The sequence below is a fragment of the Peromyscus maniculatus genome, chromosome 7, assembly GCF_049852395.1.
Source record: "Peromyscus maniculatus bairdii isolate BWxNUB_F1_BW_parent chromosome 7, HU_Pman_BW_mat_3.1, whole genome shotgun sequence".
NCBI classification, from domain to species: domain Eukaryota; kingdom Metazoa; phylum Chordata; class Mammalia; order Rodentia; family Cricetidae; genus Peromyscus; species Peromyscus maniculatus.
This window is the reverse complement of record NC_134858.1, coordinates 30,098,300-30,121,769: the sequence shown is the minus strand read 5'-3', so window position 1 is coordinate 30,121,769 and position 23,470 is coordinate 30,098,300. Positions and strand designations below refer to the sequence as shown.

The 23,470-nt window shown below is 46.9% G+C and overlaps 1 protein-coding gene across 3 annotated transcripts; it reads right to left on the bottom strand.

Moving 5' to 3' along the window:
• Window positions 1-235: 235 nt before the first annotated feature.
• On the bottom strand, window positions 236-23,247 carry Kcnj1 (potassium inwardly rectifying channel subfamily J member 1). 3 transcript variants are annotated; one of them, XM_076575950.1, is made up of 3 exons: window positions 23,050-23,247; window positions 12,915-13,044; window positions 236-3,196 (listed from the first exon to the last, which is right to left on the bottom strand). In XM_076575950.1, the coding sequence occupies exon 3, from the start codon at window positions 3,173-3,175 to the stop codon at window positions 2,057-2,059; it is 1,119 nt and encodes a 372-aa protein (XP_076432065.1). In that variant the 5' UTR covers window positions 3,176-3,196; window positions 12,915-13,044; window positions 23,050-23,247; the 3' UTR covers window positions 236-2,056. The 3 variants fall into 3 exon arrangements, with proteins under 3 accessions (XP_076432065.1, XP_006979838.1, XP_015853889.1); XM_006979776.4 differs by lacking the exons at window positions 12,915-13,044; window positions 23,050-23,247 and adding an exon at window positions 5,255-5,453 and having other exon boundaries at window positions 237-3,196; XM_015998403.3 differs by lacking the exon at window positions 12,915-13,044 and having other exon boundaries at window positions 243-3,196.
• Window positions 23,248-23,470: the final 223 nt, after the last annotated feature.

Genomic DNA, 23,470 nt, shown 5'->3' with positions numbered 1-23,470 from the left:
AGGGGTTTGTTACTGTCTTTCTCTGTGCCAAGATTCATGCTGGAGAGACGTGCTGTAGCTGGACCAGGAGGGGCGTGTCTGCCGCCTAGCTCATTTCCTACTAGGAAGTCTAGACAACAAATGCTCGCAGTTTGCCTCCTGCCTGCCTGTCCCACCCCCTCCAGGAGAAAGTCTACCTTGGCAAGAAGATTGTCCTCAATCATCCTGTCCCAATTAATGCATAGGTGACACTTTTTGCTCACGCAGTTTCAGAAATTTATTAATCACATACTGAAAAAATATCCTGATTTTTGAACAGCTTTGAATTCCACTTTCTTTTTCTAGGTACATTCAAAATAATACAGGCAGGGAAATGGACAGACAAGACATTCACATTAGAACCTCCCTTCGATGTAAATTCTCCTGCTAAATTGTTCCCTTTGGCAGGTGTAGGGATGGCCCTCGGGGACAAGAGAGCAGCAACATCCTGACTGTGAGGTCGTGTCTCAATCCCTCCTCCTTCGTACCTAGAGTTTCAGTTCAAGCACTGGGCAGAGAAACACAAGAACTGTTCAGTGTTAGCAATGCACCCCCTTCTGGACTGATTGCTTTCACAGTCCTCAGTACCATCTTGAAAAAGCAAGGAATAAAAACTCTTTAACAGACCTGTAGCCCCATAACCCATCCATTGAATATTAAAGGAGATATCACCACAGATCTCTCTCTCTCTCTCTCTCTCTCTCTCTCTCTCTCTGTGTGTGTGTGTGTGTGTGTGTGTGTGTGTGTGTGTAGATCAGTAGATCAGAAGTTGATGTTGACATAATGTTTCATCCTCAGTCATTCTCCACCTCATTTTTAAAAATTGTATATGTGTAGTGTCTTGCTTACATGTTGGTCTGTGCACCCGGTGCTCATGGAGGCCAGAAAAGAGCATCTAGATGCCCTGAAACTAGAGTTGCAGACAGTTGTGAAACACCATGCTGGGTGCCAGGAATCAAGCCTGGGTTCTCAGGAAGAGCAGGCATGGTCCTTTTGCCACTGAGCCTTCTCTCCAGCCCCCTCACATTCTTTGTTTAAACGGCCTCATTGAACCTGGACCTCACCCATTCAGCCGGCCCACAAGCTCCAGACATCCTCCTCCCACATCCACCTCCCCAGGACTATGGGGCCATGCTACCAAGTCAGGCTTTCTGTGTGGTCATTGGAGATCCAAACCTAGGTCTTCATGTGTGTACAGCAAGCATCTTACAAACTGAGTCATCTCTCCAGTCTCATAACCAACATGGTCAACTTCAATGTTCTCCTTCACAGGAGGACGTTCATTTAGCGTCCAGAGAATGGACTTGGCCATGGTTTAATGTACCACAGGAGATCATTCAGGTCAAATTCTACACGAGCCCCAGCATCTGGCTAAGTCACAAAGCTTGTTCCTCTTTACCTTGGGGTCAGAGAGGTGCAGGGTCACTGGATGACACTTCACCCTTCTGAAACATGTAACCCGGACTCAGAGGAAGGCTTCAAACACAAGAGCTTAACAAGGTTAGAGTCTTAGTCATTCTTTGTATGACAATCTCATATTGTCAGTGATTGGTTGGCTCACTTCCCCCAACTCAGGGGACAAATTTTTCCATTAATAAAAGTCTATTTTAAGATGAAAGTGGCATCTTTCTAATCCACAGAATCAAATGGGAAGTATGGCTGGTTCCCGAAGCTATATAAAGCTCCTAACTTCTTCCAGGAGTCTTCTAGAAGTATCTCCATTGCTTGTCCATGTGACCTTGGATGATTTTGCTCCCATCAATACTTCATGAGTTCACACGGTCATAGTGAAGATTCCAAGTGAGTTCCTATGGCTTCCACATGCCAGCTTCTGACATATTTGTCCATCATATGTTTTCTACTGCAGCCTTGTAGAGCTATGAGTGTTGTAGAGTCATAGCCATGGGGTTCAGGGGTGACTATGCTGGCAGACTTTGCAGTTTCTCATGCTGCTTTTACACCCCCAACTGTTGCTTGCTTCAGAACACAGCTGGCCATTCGGTTCACGGAAGGCTTTTCTCAGGTGAAAAAGCCACTGCTACATTTGGGTGTCATCTGTTTCGTCGACTTCCGACAAGACAAAGTTAGGGTTATCATAGCCTCTCTTCATCCTGGCTCTGGCATCCTTCTCATTATAAAGGCACATGGCACAGTGAGGGGTTTCCACTTCCACCGTCTTACCGAAGTTATGAAAATCCACACGGTACTTCCCTTCCTTGGTCTTGGACACTATGGGGACAAAACGGTAGCCCCAAAGCACCTCCTCTGGGACGTATGACGTGCGGACCTGACAGGTTGCACTGGTGGATTCCACGGTGCCATCTAAAAAGACAACTAATTCAAAGTCCTGCTGGGGAAGCGTTTCTGCTGCCATATGGAAGAAAGGACTGTTGTGGTCAATGACATGGTAGATTGTCAGCGGGGAGATAAAGAACAAATTCTCATTGCCAGCATCGACTACAAAGTTGATATTGGTCTGGTCCAAAATAATGGTTTCTCCTTCAGGAGTGATGGTAGTCTTCAGAAGCTTGCCGTATATGTGACTGCCAATCAGAAGGCTCTTCCTAAGATTAGCCACTCGGATGAGGAGGCAGAGCTTCCCACCACGCTTGCTGATCACCGCATTCTTGCTGAATGTAATGGTCTTAGCACGTTTCTTGGGTCTAGAGATCTTGGCTAAGATGGCACCGCACATGAATGAATTGATGATCACTCCAAGAATGGATTGGAAGATAAGCAGGAAAATGGCAGTGGCGCACTGTTCCGTTACAAACCTGAATCCATAGCCTATGGTCACTTGAGTCTCCAGAGAAAACAGAAAAGCTGAGGTCATGCCATTAATGTTCTCCACACAAGGAGTACGATTGTCAGGAGGGTAGAACTCTGGGAGGTCCTTATGAACATAGGCTACCACATACCACAGGAGACCAAATAGGAACCAGCTCCCCAAGAAAGCAGTGATGAACACGGTCATTTTGTACCTCCATTTGAGGTCAAGCACAGTTGTCCAGATGTCCACAAAGAATATAAACCGTGACTGCGCATCTACATTGCCAAACTCTATGTTACACCTTCCATCTTTGGAGACCAGCCTTGCTCGTTGCCGAGACCGCCCAAAAACGTGAGTGACAAACCATTTCCGAAGATGTTTGAACATCCTTTCCGTTAGTGCCCTGGTCTGAAAACACAGCAGAGGGGCAGATTATAGTGTAGCAGTTCAGTGGTAATCACGTATAGTCTAGGTGACTCACATACAGATTCAGCCATCTCTGAGAAAAACATATCATCAGGCTTGCTAACCATTTGCACAAACCCACTAGTTCGGGGTGCCATTGTAAACCATTGTAAACAGCCATTATGTCACATAGAATGTGGAGAAGACACCAAGTGGAAAGTTACTAATTACTAATACGTTCAAGTATTTCCTGACCTCAGTCAGTCCCACAGGGCCTTAAAAACCGGGGTGACCCATTATCATCTGTACTTTTACTTATTGGATATTATTGTGCAAGTAATCATCTCCTCTGTGTTGAAATTTAACCTGTTGCTATACAATAATTTTTGTGAAATCATAAGCCCGGAGCACTATTCATATTTTTTGTGATATATAAAATAAATAACTGAAAAAAGGAAACTCATCAAATATCAATACATCCCCTAAATTGTCTTGTCTGCTCTACCAATACATCAAGAGACATCCTGACCCATTTCGGTTCCTTCCTTTATTAAATGAAGGAACTAAGATGGAAAAAATTTAGATGACTTCTCCAAAGTCATACTCCTAACCCACGGCCAGATAGAAGTGGCCCTCCAGCTCACTGCTTCCTTCTGGGACACCTCCAGTCATGCTTGGGCTCATTTGTCAAATACTCTATCCTAAAGTTGTGCTTCCCAGGAACCCTTGAAGACAGGACCGGTTAAATTCCTTTTGACTTTGTAGCAGTGCTCACAGCCCAGCAGGTGATCTCACAGGCTCTGCCAAGGTTTCCCACAGAAATAGAGTGAGGGTGGCCATTGACATTCTGCTCCCCTCCACTGGGCTCCAAGCCGATGAACACTGACTTCACCTGACTGCATATTTAACTCATTCCTCTAGCTCACCTGCCAGTTCATACTGAGTGCTTAGTACTCTCTCCATCAGCATGAATGGGGTAATACAGTGACTAGCTGAGGCCCTTCAGAACAATGTCTGCTCACTGGTTTCTTATCAAGGACAGGTGTTGGGGGGAGGATAGGAGAGAGAGAGAGAGAGAGAGAGAGAGAGAGAGAGATTTCCAGCCAAACAGAGATGGGGATTTCCCTTAAACAGCCAACAGCAGTGAAACTCAAGGGTCTTAAGCCTAGAATACCTCTTCCTCTTCCCCCCACAAAAAAAATCAAGGTGTGCCCAATGTGGTTAGCACTGTCTTTGTGGTATTTTTTTATTAAATGCAAAATTTTTAAAAATAGATCTCAAAATCCCCCTTGAAAAAATGTGTTTGCTCATCAGAACTAGGAAGCGAAACCAGCCTAAAGACAGATTTTAAACAAAAGCAATATTCCTCAGTGCCTTGTTCCCAGCCTTAACCCAGGTGGAATACAAGTTGCTGCTCAGTAGAAGCAATGGGAAATACTACACAGCCATAGTGCTGTTTGGAAATACAAAGGCCAGGCTCTAAAAAGAAGAACAAGTAAGAGTTACCAAGAGAGCCGCATAAGCTCTGCACACACTCAGAGAGCTCTATCCATCCCTCATTGACCTCAAGTCCCCAAGAATCAGACTAGAGGATGGCCCCAGGTGGGGCACACACAGGGCCAAGGCTTCTTCTCTGGTTATTCCCTCCCAATGCCCATTCACCTAGGTGTAGCCTGGCCCATACTTTCTGGTGACAGATGCTCCTGCTCAGGTTTGTGGAAGCTCATACTTCCTCACAGATTGGCTCTCAATTATTACCAGTTCTACGACCAGCATTACCCATGGAACCCACATATTCTTCGCCACACATTATCATTCATGATGACTCCTGAAAAGTCACCTTCCAAGCTTTTCGTCCCCTCCACCACTCTCCAACCTTTCTAAAATGTGCTTCACTTTGAAGGTGAAGGGTATCTCTATAAAGTGAAGACATATCCCCAATACATTTGGGTCTTCCATGACTGCGCCAGCCAAATAAAACATCCACTCTCTGGCCTTACAGGTGGTAAAACGGGAGCAGCCAGCGGCCCACAGTGCTTCCCCCAGACTGTCTGCACTTACCAGCACTCTGAACACACTCCGATCTGAAGCATCCATGGTGGGCAAAGCAAGGCAGTGGTGCTGTTGGGGGTTGTCCAGCTTCTTTTAGACCCACACTAATGATTCTTAAGCTTCTGACTGATGCATGTTTGGATTAACTTTCAACAGTTAATGAGTGGAGTCGTGTGGTTTAAACTAACACAAATAAATGGTTGTACTCAGACCAAGTCTGGAGCTAGGTGTCTATATATATTTCAAACCTCACATGGCTTGAATACCGTCATGCTAAGACATGACAAACCAGCAGCTGAGGTCCTGGGTGGCAGACGTGGATTGGATCCCAGCATGGCCCCCCTCTCCTTTGCCACGCTCTATGGCTCTCCTGCTGTTCTCCTAAGTCGTGCCAAATAACTTTTGGCCAGAAACAATTAGTTATCATCCATCTCCCAGTCAGTTTTCTGAAACATACCGAATACTAACCTTTCCAAGTGGTCAAAGATACAGGTGGAGGGAGAGACATAGAGGGGACATGTTGGCAAGACAAGAGTAAGATCATACCAGGAAGAAACAAGGCACCACATTAATCTCTATACAACAGCCATGGTTACGTAAGAAACTGAGATATTATTGTGGGGTTTCATCTGGAAAAACTGGACTTTACTGGAGGTGCGCTTTACACATACTGGATTAGTGATGATGTTGATTTGTTTGTTGAAAGAATGGAGGAGAGCTAAGGAAGCAAGTAAATCCATCCACTAACCAAACCCATCAGTCACACGGTAGATCTGCTGTCATGCAGATCCCACTTTGCCATTTAATCTAACCACAGACAGAGCCGATGTGCATTTATGAGCGACTAGGCAATTAGAGATTAGCGCCGGTGTCTCAGGTTATATAATGCACCCCAGCTTTTAGGTTGCTTTCTATTGAAATCAGTAAATCTTAATAGCAAGCAAAGGGCTGCACATTAGCTAATATTTATCCAGGTATCCCTGGTGGCTGGCAAAACAAGTGGATTGCATTATTGCCACTTGCTCTTTATGCCCAAGCATTCTTGTTCTGTAAATAGGACGTTTGGAGAAAGCAAGACTTTCCCCAACACTTCCTGTTCATTGCCTGTCTGCTTATTCCTTAGGATCTGAAAAACAAACAGAACTCTTCCTGTTCTCAAGGGGCTCACAGTCAGATGGGGAGGTGAGCTGAGTATGTTGGAACTCAGTACGGTTTATGTAACCCTAGAAGTACGACGTTTCTATAAGATTTTCCATTAACAATGGATTTGCTCTCTGAGGATGCGTTTTGACCAACTGCAAACACCTTTCTGTATATATTAAACGTATTCATCTATAGTCCATAGGGAGATGCTGATACTATGTATCAGCCACTGTGCTAGACATCACAGAAATAATGGCTGATGGTCCTTGTCAACATGCATCTCCCAGGGGGCCTAAGGGAGAGGAACGGATGAGTCCATGAGCAAACAGACAGAGAGGGCTGTCACTGTGATATGAAGTAGCAAGTACCCTCCAGGGAACGCCTATTGAGAACAGAACGGTGACACAGATACCAACCCCTTGAAGATGTGTTAGAGCCACAGGTAGCAAGAACTCCACAAACAACTGCTGAGTTGTGACAAATAAATAGGTGGATGTGTTTGTAAATGTTGAGAACCGATGGTTACCCATGCTGCTCAGTCACCATCAGCTCCTCCTCCAGGAGAGCTTTTTTTTTAGTCCCTTGTAAGATGTATAACAGTGACTACCCTGCATTTAATTTTGGGGGGGGGGGCGGGGGCAGGCAGGAGCAGCAGAAGAAAAGCAAGGGCATGGGAGAAGAAAGAAGATCCAGAGTAACACATACTAGCATGCTAAACGGGTTGCTGCAGCCTAGGGCTGGAAAGTCAGGCAGGCGCCAATCACCCAGTGCTGGGCAGCCATTTCTGTCTTTGCTGCAGACCCACAGGGTGAGCTGGTTCTGAAACGACCACCCGTCCTATCGGAGCTACAGAGACAATCCACGCTTCTAAGTCAGCCTGAAACACCTCTGCCTAAGGGTCCTTGAAAGCAAATGCATCTTCCTCCAGAGCCAGCTTGTCATCACCGTAAAAGCATACTCATTTGCATGCAGCATCTGCTCCAGTGAAACTGGCTCTTCTTGCTCATAAGATCCTACACACGGAGGTTGTTTTGGGGGCATCCGCCCAATAAGCCTCTGTGTTGGATCGGGAGATTCTTAGAGCACTTATCACTCTGCCCCTTTCCCAGCCCTGACTGGCTGCTCAGTGGCTGCTGTGTAAGAGAGACGAGGGTCAATGCTTGTATCCCCTGAGTTCAAGTTACAAGGGCTATTGCGCCTTTTAACTAGACTCTTCACAGCTCCTATACGAGCTCAGCTAACTCTAGGGTATTTCTGGAGTCAATTTTTTATCTTGGAGTAGGAAATGTGAACTAGGTGGTCCAAAAGCAGATGTCAAGTGATTTTCTCTAGTCCCCTGGTAACTCTAATGCAAAAGAACTTCAAGTTGCTATGAAATTGGCCGGCCTTGTCTCAGACCAAGAATCAATTGATGTCTACCAGTGTCTCCGGATCTTCCGCAGTAATGCATCCCTGGGACTCAGGCATCCCCTTTGCTGTCTTAATCAATAAGCACGTGTTCCACCTATTGACCACCTACTAAGTACCAGGTGCCATGATAGGAACAAAGAAGGAATGGCCCTTTGCAGCTGTTCCCAGAGAAGTCACTCAGTAATTGTCATGCACTGAACTAAAATGGTACCCATGAGGCTCTGTGTCAAGCATGGCCTCTTGAGCACATCTTTGCTAAAAAGAGCAAAAAAAAACCAAAAAAACATGTAATTGCTTTTGTAGAGGACTTCCTCTTTTCTGTGGAAATCATCTCAGGATGGCTGAGAACAGCCTCCCAGGTGGATCCGCAAACCTACAGAGCCCGTGGACCCTCGAATCACATGACTTTCTGGGCTGCCTCTCATCTGTCTAGAGCCCACTTAACAGAACTTAACCTCTGACATCCTTGGCATAAGTGAGCATCTAGTTAATTTAGGGTAGAACTCAGAGAGATCAGTTGGCCTCAGTCCTTCCCAGCCTTACATCCTAGGTGTGTGACTAGGGATCTGAGCCCCATGCCTTTGCCAGGCTAGACTGGGTAATGCATGGGAAATATGTCACTGTTGAGGAGTAAGTGTGCTTTGTGATCTCTCCACCAGGAAACTGGAGTAGCCTGTCTGGTGTGTGAATGCAGCATTGGCCTTCCAGGGTCCCTCTCTCCTTCCAGAAGGGAGTTTGGGAACAAGCCAGAGGGAACCACATGGTCTAGTGGTATCAGTGCCTTCACAGGCATGCTCTGGGGGTGTCTCAGGGTCATGTAGTTGCAGACCCATTATCTGAATGACTTGGTTTGTTTTGCCTGGGAAGTTATAGGGAGATAGGAGACTTGGGCCAAGAATGTTCCCAGAACAGGCAACGACCAGAAGCAGCTTGGCAAAGGAGAATTGTTCCAGCTTATATCTACAGGCCTGAACTTGAACTCCAGCTGTGCCACTCAGTGACCAGGTGAGCTGAGCAAGTCACCCTGCTCTTCTGAGCCTCAGTTTCCTCCTCTGTGAAATGGCTCTGATGCTATCCTTCCAAATGTCATGGACCAGAATACACAATGTCCCTAGAGCTTATGACAAACAGTGGCAATATTTATTGATGGCTCCCAAGCGGAAACCAGCACAGCAGTTTAGACACGTGTCACTGACTCTCACCACCACGGATGGCCACATGGTCAAACTGTAACTGCACCAAAGGAGGAAAGGCTCCTAAAAGGGAGGGAAAGGCTCTGGCCATGTGCTGCACCTCTGGATGCTGCTGGTTTCAGAGCCCACTTCCCGATAGGAGGAGTAGGCCTAGGAAAAGCAAAGATGATTCATCAAGGATTTGTCAATAACAAAGGCAGAGCCTTTTCTTAGCAAGGCTGCTCAGAGGCCTGGTACCTAGACACGATGCTGATCTTGCTGCCATAGCAACTAACTAGAGTGTGACCAGCATCACTGCTACATACACTTGTTCTCTGAAAAGGCAGTCTCCTTGCCTGGTACCCACAGTCAGGTTTGGGTGGGCAAACAGTGTCCCAGACATCATCGACAAAAGCGCTCTGTTCACCCTAAATCTGAGGAGTAAGAGTGCTTGCTTATGCCAGCGTAAGGACCTGAGTTCAAATCCCTCCCACCCATGTAAAAAAGCCAGTTGAGTAACTAAACAACCAGAAGATTTTAGGGCAGAGACTGGCAGATACCTGGAGCTCAGTGACTAAACTGTGAGGTACAAATGGTGAAAACTGACACTATTGGCTGCGTGCTTGCAGAAGTCACGTGTGCATACACCACTCTGCATGGCTCTGCTTTGCTATGAAGATGTGGAGAATCATGGAAGCTACTAAATGGTACACAAAAGACCATTGCAACGATTTAAAGTCTGCAAGTTCAGGTTTCAGATGCTGTCTAGCTGACTTCTTGATGGGGTCACTGTGCATCCTGAGACAATCACCAAAGATCTCTGCTTCTGGCCCCAGTGGGAGGCTCTGGGCACTCTGTCAATCCTTTTCACGAGCCAGGCTGGGAACAGACAAAGCTGCACTCGGGGAAGATGTCTGTGAGGTATTACCAGTCTTTGGTGGCAGGACGTGCTTGCTGTGGTAGATGGCAGTGGTTTGGATGCTGGGAACTTCTCCTGTGTGGCTTCCCAGCAGATTTCCTAGTGCAGCTGTGTCTTCGTGTCCTTTGGACATAGTGGCATGCACAGCCTTGCGAAGAAGGACACTTGGTTTCCTCTTTGTCTAGAGTTTTTAAAAGGAGCACTTCCCAGGGTCTATGAAGATGGCAGCAGAGAATAGACCTCCCCCACTAGGGGGTCAGGGGACATGAAACTGGCAAGCCCACAGTGGAAGCTCCCAGTTCCTCCAGGAATTTTCTTAGCAATCTTCACATCTAGGCCCAAGAGCACAGTGCTCTACGAAGGGAAAGCTTTGCTTTGTTATTGCCTGTGAGCAGACTGAGCCTGAGTTGACAGGGGAAGAAAGTTAAAAATGGAGACTCTTGTCCTAAAATGCATGAAGATAAAATCCCCCAACCCCTCCCCCAGCCTTAAAAAGTGAGAATGTGGGAAGAGTGACCAAAAAAGCCCCCCCCCCCCAGGAGGCTTCTCTATCCAGCAGATCGCTCCAGGAGACACTGCAGCATGCTGTGTGTACAGCACCCCCTGGAGCACAAGAGAGGTACTACTTAGTGACATCTTGGGACCCCAAAAGCCAAGCACAGACACAGAAGTCCCTTACTTGTATCAGCTGCATTTGGACTTCATAATAGTTCATAATAGAGCCTGAGATCTGAGGTCCAGAGATGTTATGCAAGTTGCTCAAGGTCACAAAGCAGAAAAACAAGCAAAAAGATTAGAAGGAGCTTTGTGTTTAAGCCCCATAACACACTCAGAACAGCTGTAAATAGCTAGAGAAGGCAAACACGCTTTCAACACCTGCTCACTGTGTGCAGGAAGGGCAGCTTGGTGCACGTTTCCTTGCTTTGTGTGAGAAATCACTCAAATGGTTGGAGCTATAGTAAGAGAGCAAGACGAGAGATCTGATTTGTGGGGAGAGAATAGGTTTTGGGGTCGAGGAAGAGCCTATGCAAAGGCACCAAGAGGAGACTGGGAGGATATGAAGGGGTAGTCAATGGAGAGGGCACAGGGCACATTGGATTGAATCTGAGGGTCACTGGTGTGACTAGATGTGCCATTCAATGTCCTGGACAGCAGCTCAGAAATGGTCAAAATGCTGGTGGAACTAAGAGGTAACTGTGGGTGCAGGTGAAGATGTGATACCATCCAAAGCTCTGCTTTGCCCAGTGGTGGGTGGCACACCTCTTTAATCCCAGCACTCAGGAGGGAGAAGCAGGCAGGTCTCTGCGAGTCTGAGGTTAGCCAGCCTGGTCTACTACAGAGAGTTTCAGGACAGCCACGGCTACACAGAGAAACTCTTGTCTCTGAAAGAAAGAAAGGAAGAAAGAAAGGAAGGAAGGAAGGAAGGAAGGAAGGAAGGAAGGAAGGAAGGAAGGAAGGAAAGGAAGGAAGGAAGGAAGGAAGGAAGGAAGGAAGGAAGGAAGAAAGAAAGAAAGAAAGAAAGAAAGAAAGAAAGAAAGAAAGAAAGAAAGAAAGAAAGAAAGAAAGAAAGAAAGACAAGAAAAGCAAGCTCTGCTTCCTTCTACAGGTTAGATGGCTTGAGCCAGCATGGACAATGGCCTGCAGCTGGAGATGCCAGTAGATGTCTACAGGCTTTCTGTGCCCTCTTCAGGCAGCAGTTTATTCTGATGGTGAGGAAGAGACCCAGGACTGCCCAACACACAAGGCCACTATCTGAAGAGATGGGACAGCTCCCTCCAGAATCCTGGGTACAATCCCAGGCAGATAGACCAGGCCAGACTCTTCCACATAGTGAGAGAGCCAGAAGGACCTGCTCTGCCTCTCATGAAATCAACTTTGACTCAAGTTCTCAGACTTGGTCTCGGTCCAGGCCTTCCTGAGAGTACCTGTTCTACCAGTAAATTCTGGTTCCTAATAAATTTAGGATTGAAATTTCAATTAACACCATGATCCAGAGGCTTTCCTGGTCTAATGGCCTTTCGATTCTTATTTCTATGGCGCAGAGATCATCTACGCCGGAGGTGTCTGGGTCTATAACCTTACACTGAAACCAGTGTATGTTCTCAGCAGGCAGCGTAGGGGCAGACACTGTGGCGAAGTCATATTACACACACAGGAGGATATTAGATATTTAATGGAATCCTAGAGTGGATTATTTTATAGAGTGAAGAACAATTTTTTTGCAAATCAAATAATCACCAAGCACTCGTGTATCTCGTAACAGTGCGTGTTTGGGTGGAGGCTGTTATTCTGGCAACTGGACACATCTAGAATGACACTATTCTTAAATTTCACATGTCAAGCCACCCACCTCAAATGGCAGGGCAATTTCATGAAAGAATTTAAATGTTTATAAAAACTCGTATTTATTATGTGCACACAAACCCTGTTATTAGCCTGACCCTTCTAGTTCTCTGTGGTTTGGGTTGCTATTACATCAACTCACTCCTTTCAGCCCAGAAATAAATGAATTCCATGTGAACGAGAGCCCCAAACACTGTCTGCAACAAGACTGTCTGCTCTGATTTAAAGAAGGTATACTCACTTGCCAGCCTTGGCATTACCGAGAATGATAGCACTCCACTAAGGCTTGAGAGGAGGAACATGGAAAGCAGTTTCTATGTTCTACATCCACAGGCAATGGCTGTCTCAGCTCAGCTTAATGCACATATAAAGTTGGAGGCCTTCGGTGTCAGCCCCTGTGTTTGGAGGGGTATGTGGGATGCCTTCCTGTCCCATATTCTGACTGATGTATATTTTCCTGTCCTGGTCCCATCAAGTCACCAGAGCAGAATGTGACAAGTAGGTTTGAGGATTGGAATCTAAAGGTCGTCATTTATTTGCTTGAATACTGGGTATTGGCTATATAACTACTTAGTGAGTCAGCTTCCTCAGCTGTAAAACGGGGACATTCAGATGTACCTGACAGACAGGCAGATGAGCTTGAACAGCCCTGGGGATAGGAAGCAGTGGAGCCTAAACTTACCTTACAATGTCCTGCCACTCCTGAAGGAACAGAAGGAACAGGAGGAACAGACCCAAGGACACCATTGTCTATGCAGCCTTTTACTCTGGGCTCCTGTGACCCATGTCAGGGGTGCACTGCATGGGACTTCCTGAAGGGTAAAGAGAAGGACAGAGCTTGAGATGGTCCATGGAATAGCTGGAGACCAGTCTCTCTGCAGCTTCTATTACTGTGCCCCAGGGAACTTTCAAAGGTCAATTATTAGCCATTTGGGCTTGAGGTCTGCCAAGCCATCAGAGTTACATTAATGGGAAGGCACGTCATCTACCTTTCCACATTAATGTGCTTTCTGAGAACACCCTGAGGCCAGAAGGAAGCGAGCTGGTAGTCCCTGTATGACTCTGTAGTTCTGTGCACCAACCATCCTCTCTGCACATGCCCAGTTCCCATCTCCAGGGCTGCTCTGCTTTGGGGTAGTTGGAATGGCCTCCTCCTTGTGACAGGCAGAACCCACACAGAGTGATTCTCTTAGGATGGGGACACCATCGCAGAACCTACCCACCCATTCCCTCCAGAACTACAAAACATTTCATTCATCCTTGTATGAAAAAGCATGACCTACTCTTGTGTCTGTCATGGAAATGAGAAAGAAAGACAAGCACAGAGGACATCCTTCCAGGATTCATGACCAAACCAGGCTTGGCAAACAGCCCGCTGCAGCCCCAGCTCCTGAGAGAGCAGTGGAGCCTACAGCAAGCTCTAGCTGACGCAAATTCACCCATGCCTTTCCTCCCTCTCTGGGTACAGTGACCCGGAAAGGGTGAAGAAAACTCTGCTTCCTTCCCTCCTGTTTGTCCTTGTCCCTCTATCCCAATCAAAATGAAGAGAGAAAGGCTCCTCGGCTTCAGACCTCATTAGGCTGCAAATTTGGGCAAGTTGGCTTTGTTATAAGAAGGATTAAAGTAAATACAGCCATGTCCTGCACAAACGCTTGCCCCAGAGGTTTATAGCAGCTTTGTTCATTATAGCTTAGAAGAGGAAGCAACCCTACATGACTTCACTCATCAGTAAATAAGAAGTGGCATGCCTGTAGAATGGAATATTGTTTATCCCTAGGAAGGAATGATAGTCTGATGTAAGCTTCACCATGAGCGAAACTTGATGGAATTATACTACACTAAGGAGGCCAGATAGTCTATGGTCCTTTGCCAGAGATGTTTGGAATAGTCAAATCTACACAGAAAGAAAATTAGACAAGTGGCTGCCCAGATACTGGAATGACTGCTAATAGTTCTTTGGAGGTGGAAAAAATGGTTTTGATATTGATTGTGGCTGTAAATGTATTATTTTAAAAAAAAATTACTGAAGGGCACTTCTGATGGTGGGATTGTATAACGGGAGTTATATCCTGCTAAAGCGGAAATTGCACACTAAAATGCCTGCAACACAGTAGAGATGCAGCAAACTTCCCCCCACTCTCACCTAGCTTCCGTTCCTGCAGACACCTGATGGAACCTCAGGTGACCCTTACTCACCACCATCACCGCCACCCATTGGTTACTTGATCCCGGAACACAGAAAGCGTTGTTCTGGGCACCATCCTGTCTACACTTCCTGGCTAGATGCATTTGCTCTCTTATCTGTGTTCTCCCAACCATGAGGGGAAAGGGTGTCAGGTGCAACAGGAGAAGTAGAGTCCTGGGTCCCCATCAGGCTACACTGCATGGATTATGATCTAGAATTTCAACTCCAGGCTGCTACTCCCCAACACCTCCAGGGCTGTTAGCTGGGGCTTCAGTTCCCACTAATGTACCAGGCAAGCTTCATGGGGCCCTGAACAGCCCATAGTAGATGGGAGAATGTTCTCAGGACCTTGGCCTGGCCACCGCACCACATGTCAGACCCTGCCGTATACATCATCATCTCTGGTTCTTTCTCTTTGTCTTTTGTTCTTTGTCCTTTAACACTTCTACTGTGTCTAGCATTCTCTTCTTTGCCCACAGATCTTGTATTCTGGAGTCAGCATCATTAATCTTTCATTCCCATGGAAGCTAGAGTCAATGACAACTCAAAGACAACCCCAGAGTCCACAGGACCACTTAAAACCCTTCCTTGAGACTAGAGAGATGGCTCAGCAGTTAGGAGCCTGATTGCTCTTCCAGAGGACCCAATTTTGATCTCCAGCACCCATGTGGAAGCTCAAAACCATCTGTAATTCCAGTCCCTAGGCATCCATCACCTTCTTCTGGTCTCCAAAGCACATATGCATAAGCAAAACACTCATACACACAAAATAATAAAATAATTTTACAAAATTAAAAAGATAAGAACAGAAATCTGAAATGTCACCTAGTTCCATCACTCCATCCCCTCCTCTGCTGCCCACCCCTATCCCACAGGACCCCAGGAGAGAAAAGGACTAGAGAATGGGACCTTGCTGCTCCTTGAACAGAAGTGGGGCTGATGTCCTTGCCTGCTTCCTGAGGAGTGTCAAGATCAAGAGTCAGCAGTAATGCACTGGGCCACCACTCTCTGTTCAGTGTTCAACCTTTAAAAAGAGAATCCTTGGGCGGGGCATGGTGGCACACGCCTTTAATCCCAGCTCTCAGGATGTAGAGGCAGGAGGAACTCTGGGAGTTCAAGGACAGCCTGGTCTACATTAGTGAGTTCTAGGACCGCCAGGACTACATAAAGAGACCCAATCTCAAAAACGAACAAACAAACAAACAAAACAAAACCAGAATCTTCATCTGGATTAACACAAATCATAATGACCTAGTTGATGACACCTGGTCAAACCTAGGTCCCCCCAGTGACATGAACGTGTGATGGTTTGGGGGAGAAAGTGAAAGACAGCCTATGGCAAGCTGAGCCCTAATTCCCTTGGGGAAACTACCTCAGTCCACCTGCTGAGCAAGTGCTCAAGTCTGGCTTGAATTCCATCCAGCTCTGCTATTCTCTGGGGCATGACCAAGCAGCCTGCCTGGAAGTTCCCAGGGCTCATTTCCCTCATCTAACCCATAAGGGAAAGGAGGGGAGGGGACCACTAAGCTGTTGTGCATCCTCTCTCTTCCTCCCTCACCCCCTCCAGCCTGTACCAATGTTTCATGACTCCTCATTCAGGCATTTAGCAACAGCAGACTAAGCTCTGACATATCCCACCTGGTTAAGGCTCCCCCGAGAAGCAAGAAGACCTCTAGGAATAGTGAAGAAATTGACAGCTGTGCTCAGCTGGAACTAAATCCCTGGCTCTCTGGCTCCTGAAGGTTATGAGGCCCAAGGTGTGATCAGCATTAAGACTGAGGCAGTACCCACTGTCTACAGATGCTTCTTGAGGGAGCAGCAGTCAATAACAGTCAGTGGACTGGGGTGCCTTGTGTGCAAGGTCTTGCGTACTGTCACTGTTTTGTACCCAGCACCACCCACGAGACCTCAGTGGTCTCTCTAACACAGAGACCCCGGGGGGAAAAGCTGCTCTGGTTGCTCAGCTAACTAGCTACCCAGCAAAATATCTAGGCCAGTAGGAAAACCACATGTTTTGAATTCAGGAAATGCTGAGGAGGACATGGCAGGCAGGCAGGAGCATCAGTTCTCCCAGACACATTGGATGCACTTTTGAGCATTCCTTCATCTTCTTAAGCTAAGCTTACATTTGATGACATGTTGGGACTTGACATCTGTGGCACAGACATTTCACACGTATTGAAGTCATACATGAGCCTCTGTTTTCATTACCAAAGACCTGCTCATTTTTAACGTTTGTAAACTTATCAAGGGTTTAAAAGGTTTTAAAAAGAACAAAGCCATGTCTTTCATATCAGCACTCGAGAGGCAGAGGCAGGCAAATCTCTGTGAGTTCAAGGCCTAGTTGGTCTACAGGGAACGTAAAAGTTTTGCACACTGTGCAAAAATATAGGCCTCCTTTCTTCTTGATCAATCCTGATATTTAAAGAAGGGAAATTAGAGCCATATCTGAAAGAGGAAATCATATCTTTATTATCTTTTATATTCCCTTTAGAACCTAGTAAAATATAGTAAGTAATATTAGGTATAAATGTTCCAGAACCAGAGGACCCCACCGTGGAGGTCTGGTATTACATTACAGAAAACACACTGACCTTATCAGCTGGTAATAGAAACAGCCACAAAACATTGAATAGGTACAGTATTGACTCTGCTTTTTGATAAAAGACACCTGAGTTAGATTAGCATGGAGATAGCATGAGATGAGGTACATTTGGAACAAGCACTAATGACCCGGGGTATGTCAGATTGTCGGAAAATAGGAAAGCGCCTGTAGCCGGGCACAGAAGTGCACACATAGAAGGGAGCTGTTGACAGGAAGAGTTCTGTGGCCTCTACTCAAGAGAGGGGAGTCCAAGCCTTACCCCAAGGAGATGAGGAAAATCCAGTGTAACTGGGTAGAAGCTCCAAGAGATGTCCCTAGGGTCTCATTCTGCTCCATCTGGCTCCCCATCCATACATTCTTCATCAGATGGATTTGAAAGAGACCCAAGTGCAGTGTATAGAACACAGACTTTATTTCAGGTGATGGTGAAGAAAAGAAAGTTTAATCAAGTGAAGCAAGCTCCCCCAAGGGAGAGAGTGGGCCATAACTGAAGGGCCCTGCTCAGATATACACTAGAAAGTAGCCTGGGTAGCTTCCTGTGGGGGCGGGCTTTTCTAAGTGATTGACAGGAAAGAGACAAAAGCACATAATGTTTTGAGGAAAGATTAAAATGTCACACCTGAACCCTAGGTAGAGGTTAGAGCTCAGATTCCATTCTTTGAACCAGCAGTCAGTTTTGTTCATAAGCTTCAACAAAACCTTGAAGCGCCAGCTTTTCATACAGTAGTTTGAATCTTTAGAGGATAATTGTGATGCTTCTATTTCAAGTGTTACCAGGGAAACCGGGGGGATGAGTCCACCCTCAATGTCTTCCAAGTGTGTGAAGATCTAGCTGGCTACCTAGCATTGGAGCCCTCATGGCTGACACCCGATTTGTGTTTCCAAGAGACGCAGAGTCCTGCAGAACAGAACTGTCTTCACACTTTGCACAGGCCAGCAGGGCTTCCTGGGGGTCTTTTAGCATGATCCTGTGACATTGCCTGCACCTTATCTCTAAACACAATTTAAACTCTATACTCCATGCATAACTATCAGTAGCTCAACCCCCTAATAACACCATAATTAAAAGGTTGACTGTGCCTAAAAGCACAAGGCCAGATCCTCTAATCTCTCTGAATATCTCATCTTTGGACTCGACTCCATGGGTCCAAATTTTATGCACATTTTTTCCGTGAGATACTAATAGCAGTCACTCACATTTGCCAAGTTCACTCTTCAAGGACAAATGACTGATCTGGAAAGAGCCAGAAAACTCCTAAGAATTTAATCAAGGGCAGCAAACCACGAGACTTCCCTTAGGGGCAGTCACCTGAGTGAGCTTTGCTCGCCCTAATTCTGCAGAAAAACACCATATTAACCTGTTGCTTTCAAATAGTGTTCGGTGCACATGTAAATCATCTCCCTGGGGATATGGTGGTATACTGATATACACCGGTAAACACAATTCCTGAATCTGAGCCAAAAACACAGTGTTTGTGCAATTGGAGGAGAGGGAGAGGAAGACGTATTTGGAAAATTCTAAGTGGAAAGTCTTGGCCTGTATCTAAGAGAACTGAACTTGAATCTTCTCTCAGAAGCAGAGGTGGTCCCCATGAACCTAAGTAGTGTGCAGGGTTTGCAAGCATCCTACAAGCAGAACACAGGACAGGGCATACAGGCGTGCCTTGATGCGCTCCATTCCTTCCTGGGGCAGTGAGGAAGGTAATACGATCTTCTGAGTGAAGAATTTATTGATCTAACTCTTTGCTGGGAGAACTCAGATTCTGTCTTTCTTGAAGCCTGTGAGCAAGTTCACCATACTGTGAACCTTCAGGCTCTTCTTTGATGCAGTGGATAACCTGGGCTCAAAGATTTAAGGCAGTGCTTTGGAGCCGTTTGTGGCAGGCTGCAGCTAGAGCCCTTACAGGAGTTCTGAGGAACAATCAAATGAAGCGCAGCATTTTGGGGTTGTCGGTTCTTCTGAGGTTGCCTGTCACTTACTTGCATGATCCTTTAGCTCTTGCTGCTGTTTCTAAGATTTATTTTATTTTTAATTACTTGTGCCTGCGTTTCTGTGTGTCTGTCTGTGTGTAGGTCGGTCTACATGAGTCCAGATGCTTCTGGAGGCCAGAGGCAGCAAAATACCCCTAGGACTGAACTTACAAGCAGTCGTGAGCCAACCAAACTCAATCTCTACAAAAGCGTACAGTATGTGCTCTTACCATTGAGCCATCCCTCCAGCTCGTTGGTGCTACTTCTTTACAAAGCTCCTGGAGTTCCGTGGAGCAGCATTGCTCCTCTTTGAATGTGCTGGAAGATCCTAACAAGGCAATGGGAGGACTGGACAGTAGCCACAGTAAGGAGGGCTCGGGCTCTGCAAAGCTGTAGCGTGGAATGCGCGCCAGGACTCCTGCGCCCTAAGTCAACTTGCGAATACTGTTGACTTTTCCAAGAGTCTTCCACGCCGATTGTTCCCTCCGCTTGTTTCCTTTGAAGATGTTGCTTGTTCGTATTCAGTTTTGTTTTTCCAGTGTCCACACCCTGCTTTTCCGCTTTCAAAGGACATTACCCAGAAAGCCATTCTCTGCCCTTTCAGAGGAAAGCTAACATTCGTGAATCACACATGTTCCAGGAGAAAACGTAGATGGGGGAGATCCTCTCTTCACTTGTGGCTTTGGCCTGTGTCACTACAGTCTGCCCTGCCTTTTCCCCACCCACCAGGAGGGGATGATCTTATTTGGAAAGACAGATCCAGACCTTGATGTGAGGGCTGAGGAGAAGCAGGAAAGGACTATCGACCTTCACTTGAAGGCCTGGGTTTGCCCTTTCGTGGACGGTACAAAAGCTAAGCTGGGATCATTTGGGGTTGCTGCCGGGACCTTGAGGGTCAGTTCAGCTCTAGGGACCAAGGTCCTGAGGTAGTCGGCTTTACAGTGGCTGTCCTAAAGTAGGCCAGGACTTAGAGCCAAGAACACTGAATCTACAGACATTCTGTACTGTGGGGTCTCACCAGGCATTTCAAAGCCTAAGACCCCACCTGAAAAGGGGGAGGAGAAGGGATGAAGGGGGTCCTGAGGTCCCATGGAACTCAGATGTGCATCCCAGCTCTGTGCACACCAGGGCTTGGCCCAGTGTCCCCAAACAGGGGACTCTGAAGGGTGTCCTGGGTCTCGGATCTTGATCTCTGTGACTCCAAAGGTCAGTGAGGTGAGGACCTGAGGTAGCGGGCTCAACATCCTCATCCCCATACACAGCAAACCCTACAAACGCCACCAAGCTCCATGAAGCCAAGCAGGAAAACCTCAGGACACACTGGCTCAACTTCATTTTACCTCACTGCTGAGGGGACCCAAGAAGCATCGTTCTTGGGAGAAATGGCGCCCTGGAACGCTTGCCTGTGGTAACTCGGGCAAGGGAGGGTAAAGGTAGGAACAAAGAGCCTTTAGCATTTGACTATGCTGTGACGCCTTGTCTCAACCTTACACTGCCGCATTAAGTCATTCCTATGTCCTGCAGGGCCACTGAGGGTTTAGTACTCAGAAACCAAACTGACTCTAGGTCCAACACAATGCCCCACTTAAGGCCCAAGCACCCAAGGGTAAAGAAACACTCACTGCACCTTTTCCCCCCAAGACAATCTTGCATTTCAGTGAAGTGGACTAGACAGAGGCCCCTGCAGAGCGGGAACACTGCCCAACATGTCCCACACTCCAGCTCTCTGAAGCTGCAGCCCAGATGGAGGGGTGAAGGTTAAGTGTAAGGAAAATGCTCATTGCCATTCAAAGCCTGCTCGCTCCTCAGGTGACCTTTGGGGACCTTGCCAGGTCTCAGGCTTTACTTCATTCTTCTCTGCATTCCCCCCTCCCCCACGCTAAAGCCCACCAGCAGCTAGATCTCAAGGATTCTGCCTCTCAGTGACCTCCTGCCTGGTTTCCCAGCCCACTTTGCACTGAAAAGTCTCCTTTCCACCTTGAGACTAAGCACTTGCTTGGCATCCCATGGCCTTCCAGACATGCTGAGCCCCGCATCACTTCCAGTGAGGCCTTTTGTCCCATGTACCCTTGGTTTCTCTTGTCTTACATTACCTGTTCACTCTCACCCCCAACACTCCTATACTGGCTTAATGTCCCCTGCGTGTGTCATGCCTTTATGTTTTTGTGAACACTATTTCCTTATTCCAGAATGTTCTTTCTCTTGCCCCCATCAGGCACCATCCTATCTACTTCAGGCTTTTAGGATAGTGATGTTTTGAAGTCTTCTCTTGACAATGTACAGTCCACTGCATGTGCGCTCAGCCAGGATTCCATGACTGCCCTGCTGTACAGACCACCAGGGTATTTCTGCCACACACTCCACACATGGAACCTAGGCTGCAAGTGGCATGTCCCCACAGCAACGCTGCCAATTACAAGCATGTGTCTTGCCATGCAGTGTTGTCCCAGGATGCTGGCACGCACAATCCGCAGAACATTCTAAGTTTGCTTTTTGTACACTTACACATATGAAGATTTAAAAGACAGCAGGCATGATATTAATATTAATGAGCACAAGAACGAAGAAAAGACAAGCGTCACCGAAGGCATGTTTGATCATAGAGGGAGAGAAGTCAAATGTGGGTTCAGTGGGGATCAAAAGTGCTGGAGCATGTCGTCATGCTGGAGAAAGTGCTGTGAGAAAAGTTGGGGAGCCACCTGTCCATAGAAACCCGGGGGCCGAGAAAAAGGCAAAACACGTGAGTCACAGCTGGATCTTCGGGAAATCACATAGATTTGTAACCTAGTACTGAAAACACCTGGCAGAGAAAGGGAAGGGACATGCATGGGGGATTCTGATTCTCAGCTCCCCGGAGCAGAGCATGTGTGGGCATCGGAAGCGCCCTATGTTGGGACTGCCCTTAAGAGTCAGTCCGAGCAAACCCAAGACCATCCACAGCACAAAGGAGGAAGACTTTGTCATGAGCGACCTGTGCCCCCTGCTTTACAAGTTCGGTCTTCGGCCTGAGAGAACTTGGTCTCTTCCTTGTGCAGAGGAAATCCATCTCCACGAGTCGAGTGCCAAAGAAGAGAGAATGGGGAAAGGAGCTTGAAAGGACTGATATTTTCCCAGATAATCCTGTCCCATTGTGACTACAGTCACACAGTTGATTGACTGTGTGGGAACACATTCACACAAACTAGAGCATCGGACAAAGCGAACTCAGTGAAGGGCTGATGAGGAACCCCAGAACCTCAGTACTGGGCCTCTCCTCCAGCACAGGAGTGTCTGAGGAGCCTATGTCTGTCTGCCATCGCTTCCTCCCACACTCAGTGTTCTGCTCCAAGAGTTGTAGATTGCCCTTCCTAAATGTTGATTACAAAAGACCACCTTCTTTTGAGTACTTATGAACAGAACCCACAGAGACAGATACTTGGAGAAGGAGCCCATGCCTGCCAGAGTATAGGGAACCATTTGGTCCTCAATACCACTCTCCAGAACATTTGTCAGAGCAATATTTAGGGAGCTGCAATAATAATGCAAGATCTAAATACCTGCACTTAAAGGGGCACAAAATCCACAAAGTGTTATGTAGGAAAATGCAGCAAAAGCGTTTGCCCGAAGCAAAATGTCATATAACTTGTACCTTGCCTTCTCTACCCTAGACCTCAATAGCCCCTTTCTCCTCTGCCTGCAAGACAGAGAATGTCCAAAGGAAGTGCTACTACTAAGCAAAGTGCTGCTGAAAGGATGCCCCCAGATGCAGAGGCCCTGCGCTCATCTCTGCTTCATCTGAGGGAAGAAGACGATGTACTCAGGAGTGATGCAATCAGAGGCAGCCTTCCAGCCTCGGAGCTGTGAAGTGGCCGAGGGAAGGCAGGATGTGTAATCCCACTACTAATCCATCTGTAAGCAGCAGATCAAAGAGGACCAGTGATTTAAAACCACACTCTTATCCTCTGGGCGTGGAGGGGCAAATCTGGCTGGATTACTGGTAGGGGCAAAGAGGGTAAATTTCCATGAGAATTAGCTATTTTTTTCTACAAAGAGACAATGAGAAGGTTCTCTTCTTACCTCATGGACCGCTGGGGTAAATATGGAGACGAAGATTCATTTTCTTGGTCCCCAAGAAAGCAGCCAGGTGGCTGATGTGAGCAAGTCCCTTGCACCTTTGATTCGAGAGTTTGGATGTCCCAGCTGAAGGTCCTCAGTGCCTTGGTTTTTATGTCTGTGGGTCAGCTGAGACCGGCTACTGACTCATCTATATGCAGCAGTTCTCAAAGAACGTGGTTTACTTTATAACCGGATCCAACAAGAGTAGGCGTGGCATTAAATGAGTGAGATACACCAAAGGTGTTGAGCTGCCAAGATAATTAAGAGAGACTGGTTTTGGGAGCCAGGGCTTGGAACTAGAAGGAAGGCCTTCCTGTGTGACAGTGTCCACATCACATAAGCGAGTACACAAGGACCAGGGTGCTGCAAAGAGGGGATTTGG

Coding starts and splice junctions, on each gene's coding strand:
- Kcnj1 (XM_006979776.4), bottom strand. CDS start 5,290: ATGGATGCTTCAGATCGGAGTGTGTTCAGAGTGCTG. Junction 3,197..5,254: donor GGAGTGTGTTCAGAGTGCTG/GTAAGTGCAGAC, acceptor CTGTGTTTTCAG/ACCAGGGCACTAACGGAAAG.